The sequence below is a fragment of the Scyliorhinus torazame genome, chromosome 11 (genome assembly GCF_047496885.1).
Source record: "Scyliorhinus torazame isolate Kashiwa2021f chromosome 11, sScyTor2.1, whole genome shotgun sequence".
Classification (NCBI taxonomy): Eukaryota; Metazoa; Chordata; class Chondrichthyes; order Carcharhiniformes; family Scyliorhinidae; genus Scyliorhinus; species Scyliorhinus torazame.
The window spans coordinates 128,622,950-128,631,425 of NC_092717.1; the positions used below are offsets into that span (position 1 = coordinate 128,622,950).

The window sequence follows — 8,476 nt, forward strand, 5'->3', positions numbered from 1 at the left end:
ATTGTTCACAACTCACATTTGTTCACAGTTAAATTGCCAATCCCGTATCTTCCCCATTACCAACACCACCTACTTCCACCTCCATAAGATCACCCATCTCCACCCTTATCTCAGCTTATCTGCTGCTAAGATCCTCAAATATGCCTTTATTATTTCTGGCCTGGGCTATTCCAATGCTCGTCAGGCAGCCTTGCAACCTTCCTTAACTTAAGCTCATCCAAAATGTTGCTGCCTACATCCTAACTTAAGTCGTGTTTATCCATCACCCTTCATCTCCAACCTACACTGACGCTTGGTCATGTAAATGCTTTCACTGTTATTTTCAAATCCCTCTTGGCCTCACCCTCTGGACTTCTCTAAACCCATCTAGTCCGACTACCATTCAATGTCCTGGCCTTTTCCACACTCTCAACTTTCATCCCTCCACCATCTGTAGCTGTACCACCCCAGTGGGGGCAGAAAGTCTGCCACAAACCAATTAATGGCCCAATGGCCTTTAAATGGCTGCAGAGTGAGCCAACAAAGCAGGCACAGACATACACCTGATATTTACATGAGGGTGGGAACGCTGCCATTTCCCCATCCACGAGCAAAGCCCAGCCCCACATTTCTGCTGGCATTTGGAGTTTACACTGATTAAATGAAGTTATCCAGATATTGTAGCATGATTGTCTAAATGCATGCAATCCACACTTTGACAATGTATCTGAGCTTATTTTATGTCTGTAAGTGACTCTGATATTACCTCATCTTCCGCCAATTGGGGTTATGACCTGCATCAATGCTTTATCTTGTTAACTTTATTTCTCAAACCATCCCAACATTAGGCCAGATAACATTTTTTAGCACTATAGAAACCCATATTGAAACATGATTTTGGATAATATGAATATGATTCTCGTTGAATATTTATTTCCCAGCAAAACCTGATCACCCTTTATTTAATCTAAAGGGAATAATTTTCAGATCGAAGATTTTGAAAATAGTAGTGCAATCATTCAATTTCCAGGAGGTCAGTGTTCAATAATGAATTTAAGAAGTCAAGCAGGAAAGAAAATATTGGTGCAGTTAGAATGCTGCTTGGATGCCTTCAGCATGATTTATAAATGTACTTATGTAATAATGAGGGCTCAGGTTACACCTTATGACAGTGTCTCAATGATTTAACCAGTCATTTTTTGTTAATGGGCATCCCACTTGGATAACTCACGCCTTTCCTCCAAGTGCCAAATTGAAAAGCAAAAATCTCAATGCATAGGTGAGAAAATAACCAGGTCTGCTACTACTGAACACGATGGATAAATCATATAGAAATATTTAGTGAGATAAGAAATACAATCGCTCTACAAGTTGTAATTGGTCAAACAATAAACAAACTCTAATCGTGTTTGTCAGTGCACTAGAACAGAGCAGGCTTACATATTTTGGAGGCTACAAACAAATATCACTGTTTAAATGATTCATTCTAATGTTAATAATTAGAAGCATTAAAAACATTTTTTTTTAAATAATTAGAAGCATTACATTTCAAAATACAAGTGTAAAGCACAAAATTAATGTATGGTGTTTTCAATAATGATATTTTCAACCTCAAATTCAATCTCAGAGGTACAACTTGAAACACTACTTTTTAATTGATGGGTTGACCCTGCTCTAAAACTCAAGAAAATAAATTCCCCAAACTTTCAAGTCCTAATAGCTTTTACAGTACAATTTGTGTTTAAGAGTAGTTTGTTTGTTATTTATCAGACACTTGCTGATAGAAATATTTTCTTTCATCTAATTTTGTTTTCCAAAGGCTGCACCCTGCTTTGGCATGATCAGATGGCATTATTATCTCAGCTGATTTCTTTCTTTCGCTTATTTTTCATTCATGGGGTTGACAATATTTGTAACCATTGAGAAGAAATCCCTTCACCTTGCTCACGACGCTTTTCCTTTTATTTATTGTGCTTTTCAAGCTTTTCCTTGTGTCTTTCACAAAATGGTTCTTTTTCAGAATTCACTGCTGCCTCATTTGTACTAATATTCCCAGAAGACATGGTTTGGCCAATAACTTTGTTTTCCAATAAAGGAATAGTGACATAATTATTGGCTGTGTTTCCTCTTGTATGACGAATGTATGGATCAGTCTGCCTACCTGAATAATCTTCCCCTTTCCGGAATGATAAGCCATTTTCCCTTCCTTTGACTGCTTTGATTTTGTTTTCTACTGCCTGTTTCATGAACCACTGTTCTACTATTCTTTTTAGACATAATTTCTCAGCCTGAATATTAGAACAAAATGGCTTGTCTTTGTGCTTCGACTCTGTTTCCTCACTGTACACAGGAACTTTTGATGTTACAAGATTAGCACCCAAATATTTTGCATCAAGACTTAATTTAATTCTTTTAATATCATTCTCAAAGCTTTGACTTTTAAACTGATGAATTATGTCACTGATAGTGCCATCAATTGAATGTTTATTTAGTACTGAACAATTTTCTTTCCTCGTTACTAAATCATTGTATTTCCCACTGTCAGAAATATCTGCTCCACTTTCTGAATGAAGTATCCATTGATTCTCCAGATCCGATTTTTTCTGATATACAAATCTTCTGCTCTCTTCATTGGTTGCATCAATAACAGCTGTCAGAATTGGGCAGTGCTGGCCACATAGAAAATGAAGCTTATCTCGGGAGTCAGGATTTTGAAGAGTTCTGACAGTTTCTCGAGATGGCTGCTCCACCACAGTCCCTTGAGCTAATGGTTGGACCATGGGACTAACTTTGTTGTCAAACATATGAAATTCTGCTGACATGAAAGATGAATCATTGTCATTTGCTTCAGCGTACATCCCTGTAGGCCCAACAGGAACTCGTGCTGATTGTTTATTGCTGTCATTCTTTTTGGTAAGATGGGAACCACTGCAAATATGGGCATGGTAACTTTTTTCACTGATTAAATCTGGGAATGGTTCGGAATCACTGCCATGAGACATGTTAAAATAATTACACATAGGTTTTGATTTTGTCCCCTCAATATCTGATGATGACAATTCAGACAGTGGAGGTCCTGAATGCATTGTATTAACATGTGAATATGCAGAATCATCACTTGTATTGTCAAATGCTGTATCAACTGACGTTGTATCCAGGTTTCCATACATTCCCATGTTTAGAGGTGGAGACTTTCTTACTAAGTGGTTTTCTTTTAGAAACCACCGCCCTTTTTCAATATACGCGCCATCACTTTCAGATTGTGCACTGTTCTCTTGAGAATTTTCAAATGTACGGCCCTTATCTAAGCTAGAAATATGTAACAATTCATTATTAATGCCCCAAGTTCCAGCTGGCATTGATTTATCGCGACGTGAGGATATTTTACAAGATATGTTGTCAGTGATGCTTCCCGTTTGGAAAAATGCTTTTGGTTCCACACAGACATATGGGGGCTGGTCATATGCAAAGTGTTTCGATACAACATGCGACTTACCATACAGTTTCTCGGTAGCTTTTCTAACAAAATTTGCAGAGAAATGTTTTGTTTTTACAAAGACATCATCCTCTCCCTCCGTCGTCATTTCGTTTGATGCTTGGGAATTGTAATCACTTGCAATCTCCTGATTCTCTTCGGACAAGTCAGATGTCTGCTGCCTTTCTAAACACTGTTTGACATTACGATTTGATGGCATGGATGGGTAAGTACAAGGCAAAGATTTCTTAATACCAGCTTCACCTTCAGAGAAAGGATTCTCACAGATTTCTCTTGTTTGTGTCAGTTGTTTGTTGCCAGTCTTTTTTCCATTCTCAATATCATTGTCAGAAACCACAGAAGCAAGTGCTGACAGTCTGCAAGCAGGTATTTCATAACTATTGCTTCTCCTTATACATTCCCTCTGGCAGAAAACATTTGTGTGCTTCGATTCACATATATCATTTGCCAAAGGTGACTTATGATGCAGGAAGCTTTGAAGAGAGATCTTATTTTGAAGATGTATTGTGTCTGAAGCTGTTGACAAATCATCTGTTTTTTCTGCAGCATTAGCACATGTAAAGTGATTGTTCGTTTCATTGTCCCTCAGCTTTCCTGAGTGTCTATTTTTGTTACTATTTATGCAGTTGTTATAAAGGAATTCTTTATTTTTAGCAACATCTTCTCGTCTCATATCTTCAATGTGTTGTAAAGACGCAAACTCCTCTATCGAATCACAGCCGTTTGTACAGTTATCTCTCTCAACAGTTTCCTTCTCAACCCATTTCTTGCTCATCACTGTTGTTTCTTCAACTGCATCTTCATTTTGAAACAAGGAATTAGTCCTTATTTGGTCTTCTAAAAGATCAGAAAAAAACGAATTGTCTTTAGAACTGAGTAGTTCAGGGACCTTGCTATCCGTTTCTTTGGTTTTGTCTTCTTTAATTGAAAGAATGTTAGCAACATATTTAACATCTTCCTTTAGTTCTGCTTCATCAACATGCTCCAGCTGTTCAATTACATTTTGTGTATAAAGGTACTTTTCATTTTCAATAGTATTGATTAATTGTGGAACATCAAATGAAGCAACGTTTTCAACACCTAAAGTTCCAGTCTGTACAGGACATTCAATTTTAGGGCCATTTTCAAAAGCACAGCTGGGTTCTTCTTTATGCTCATTTTGCCACACCTTTACAAACTGAGAGGCATATTTCTGTAGACTTGGAATACATTGCTTTAAGTCGTCAGTTTCTTGAAGCTTGATAACATGTCTTATGGACTGCAAGAATGTTATTATATATGAACAATTACAATTATTCATCAATAACTTTGCTCTGTCAGGTGAAGCTGGAACATTAACATTCAGGTTCATTATTGCTAACCAAGCAAGGAGGACCTTTGAAGACGTGCTCAATGTGGCAGCAAGATGTTCTGACATATCGGGTCTTTCATACGATTTTTCTGGACAAGTTTTAAATCTATGCTCAGAGTTACACTTGATCACATCAACAGCTGATTGCAGCTTGCACAACACCTGGCTTAGGTCATGTTCACCAATAGGGTCCTTCTCTTCAACCATTTCAGAATCTAGCCCAATGCCATTTTGAATTGCAGTGTCAACTGTTTCTTTTGCAAAGTCAATCACATCAAGTTTAGCATCAGTCACTTTTGTAATAGTTCTGTACTGAATCTCATTTGGTATGGGTGCAGGTTTAACCTCTCCTTTTGCAGCACTTACTTGACTTTGCAATAAGTCATCATTGTTGCAATCATCTGGTACTTCATATACCCTTTTCACGTCACTAACAGCTTTGGCTGATATTTGTACTAACCTGTGTTCAACTGGAACCTCTATTTCAGATCCAAAGCTTTTGGTTTGATTAATAAAATCAGAGTCATCATCAGGCAATTTATTTGATTCTTTTATAATATTACTACCCAGATCAACTGTCCGCTCCTCTTCAAATTGTGTTTGTGGGTAAGACCTAAGATTGAAGTCACAGCACACGATCTCAGAAGTTGCTGACATTCTTAGCCTGTTTCGCACAAAAGTTTGTGCTTGAGGAATATCAACATCATATATTTCCTGCTCTTTTTGTTGCATCAAAATAGAAAAAGACTTTGAACTCTCAGCATCAGTTTTGAAATTTTGTCTCCCGGCTGTAGATATATGAAGTATTTTGCCATTTTTCTTCGTCCAATTTTTCCTGCTAGGATTAGAAGAATTTTGTTGGATGTCACTTTCAATGGAACTACTGTTAACGCCTGTGATTTGTTTTTTATTTCCAGCTGAAGACGAATCACAATCAATTTCTGCTCGTAGCGAGGAACTTTCTGGCAAATCAGAATTTTCCTCAGTTATAATGGCACTGCACTGTACGCCTTCTGCCTGGTACAGACTAAATTCTGTGCAGGCTATTAGTAAAGTGGTCTGTTTACCCTCTGAAAAATTATCTTGGCAAATATCCGCCTCAGATATATTTTCAGACTTGGAGGGTGTTGCAGAGCTGTTGCTGATGGTGAGAGTGCTTTGGTCCTCCATTCTTTGTAACTTACTATCCAGTGATTCTGCATTGCTAGGTTCTTTTCCTGCTGGACAAACAATTGGTATCCAGGAAAGATCAGAGTTTGTTTCCTCTTTAGGAGGTATCACGCCTGTTGAGTTATGAGATACAGAACCATCACCACCATTTTCAATATGGAATGTCACATTGATTTCATTAGACATCTCAACAGGATTAAATTCAGTACTTTGATACTTGTCAGTGTCAACCATTTCTATTGCTTCTTGACTACTGCTGTGAGTAGTGCAATCATCACTCAAGATGTCAGTTTCTTCATGCTGGCCTAGTAATTGAGGTTGTTGTGAATGATTGCTATATTCTGGGCAAAGCTTTGAAAGCTCGCTTGTATGGTCTCTGCAGTTTTGTTCATCCGTTCTTGAAGACAAAGCAAAGTCATTGTTAACAGGACTTGCCTCTTCAGAACTGCAAAAAGCTCTTTCATCTTCATTTGTAGATGATGAGTTATTTGAACCTGTGTTAATTGGCATTTCTACCTCATCAGACGTTTTAGTGCAATCCTGATTCCTCACAGTAGAACTTTGTGAACACTTTGAAACACTGTTTAAATCTTCCAAAAATAGAGACATTCTGGCTTCACAACTCTCAGAACTGTAAGTACAGTTAGTGTTTATGTCCATTCTTTCTGTTGATGTGTGTGAACACCCCATTCTAGATGACAAGCTACTTTTTTCATTATGAATTGACGCATATGATCTAGAATATTTGAATGAGGCACTCGTTGGTCTCTTTACATGTTTTATTCCTCGTTTTGAATTGGAATATGTTGCATCTGCAGAAGTAGGTCTCAAATTTAACTTTGTAACATTATTATCCGTATCATCACATCCAATTTCTTCCCAATATCGTAAGAACATATTTCTTGCATTTGTACTCTCGTTGTGGGAGTTGATCATTTTTAGTACAGTGTATTGGTCTTCATGGCATAGCTCTGAGTACTTTGAGGAAGAGGCTTTCCCAACAACAGAGGTGTTTTTATCGAGGATTATTTTTTCTTCTCCCTGATTATTTACATTAACCTCTTTCCATGTTTGTAATGCTTCAGATACTGTATCACTACTTCTTTCACAGGTTTCCTTTGTGTTTGATATCGAAAAATGTTCATTACAGTTCTCTATTATGCTCTCTCCAAGTCCTGGCTCCTCCAGGTTTGAAAGTTGAACTATATTTGCACCACTCCCTGTGTCAGGATTGGCAGTCATGCTTTCCAAAGATACCTGGTCCTGTGTTACCTTGCCATGACCAGGACTTTCCTTGCAATAATATAATGGTTTGAATTCAGCCCCCAGTTCAGGAAGATCTTCATTTGTGTTTAAAAAACTATTTTGCCAGATGTCATAATGTCCGCCTTTATCGTGTTCAATTTGTCCCGTGTATTTTTGTGGTGTACAAAGATCATCAAAGTCTTGCTCATGGTCTAAGTTCTCAAAGTGCATTGTTTCAGAATTATAATGAGAGTGTACATTCGGCAGATCTGCTGATTCAACATTAGATTCCAGTTTTGCTTTGCAAGCATTACTTTTCCTGTTACACATGCTAGAACGATTAATTGTAGTAGTCCATTGTATTGTCTCCTTCTCTTTTATTTGGAGGTGTACTCTCATTTCTACTGTTATGCTGCCATCCTCATTCACAAAGATGGATTTCTCAATGTCATCTTCTGATGGTATCACAGTCTTTTCTTCCCTTGCATAAATGTAATTCTTGTAAGCATCTGTTTCATTTTCAGGGAAATAGAAGCTGCTTCCTGAAGGTATTTTATTGTCATTCATATAAAATTGATCAGGAGATGTGGTGTAACCCTGAGTCTTTGAGCTAGAAGGAGATACTGAGTTAATCAGCCATTGTCTTCTCCCTAACTTTATCCCATCTGTATGCAAAGAAGATGAAAGACGATGGTGAGACAAAGATGAAGAACAATGCGAGGCAAAAAAAAGAACGGAAAAGATAGAAATAATTAGAAACATCAGCAAAGAAACTATGAAAATAAAACAAAACATTGATGACACGATTTAATTTTTGAATGAAGAACAAACATAAAGTATCAGGAAAGATAGAATATCAAGGAATAGTGTTGTGCAATCCAATTTACAGAAAGCTCAAATCTGAGAAGAGTTCCACTATCAATCACCATTCTTTAGGTCTGTATAACTGTCATGTGAGGGTACCTTTAAGACATGGATGTTTAAGCAATGTACCTTTAAGAAAACAGTGCTGTCAGAGAGTGGGTGGGGCTGAGCTCACGTCAGCCATTTTGGAAGTTTAGTTTTGCAGTTTTGAAAAGTGCCTGGCTGCTTTTGCTGAGAGCAGCTTAAAAGTGCCTGGCTGTTTTGCTGCGAGCTGATTAAAAGGAGAAAGCCAGTTTGAAAAGAGCTTGGGAATGTCTGTGTGTTTCCAGAGAGCTGCAAGTTTGGAGGAAAAGAGATGGGTGTGTGTCTGT

At 37.6% G+C, this 8,476-nt stretch overlaps 1 protein-coding gene across 1 annotated transcript; it reads right to left on the bottom strand.

The window, feature by feature from the left end:
- Positions 1-667: 667 nt before the first annotated feature.
- On the bottom strand, positions 668-7,875 carry LOC140385942 (uncharacterized). The gene has a single exon (XM_072468593.1). It carries the CDS (start codon positions 7,806-7,808, stop codon positions 1,941-1,943), a length of 5,868 nt encoding a protein of 1,955 aa, XP_072324694.1. The 5' UTR covers positions 7,809-7,875; the 3' UTR covers positions 668-1,940.
- Positions 7,876-8,476: the final 601 nt, after the last annotated feature.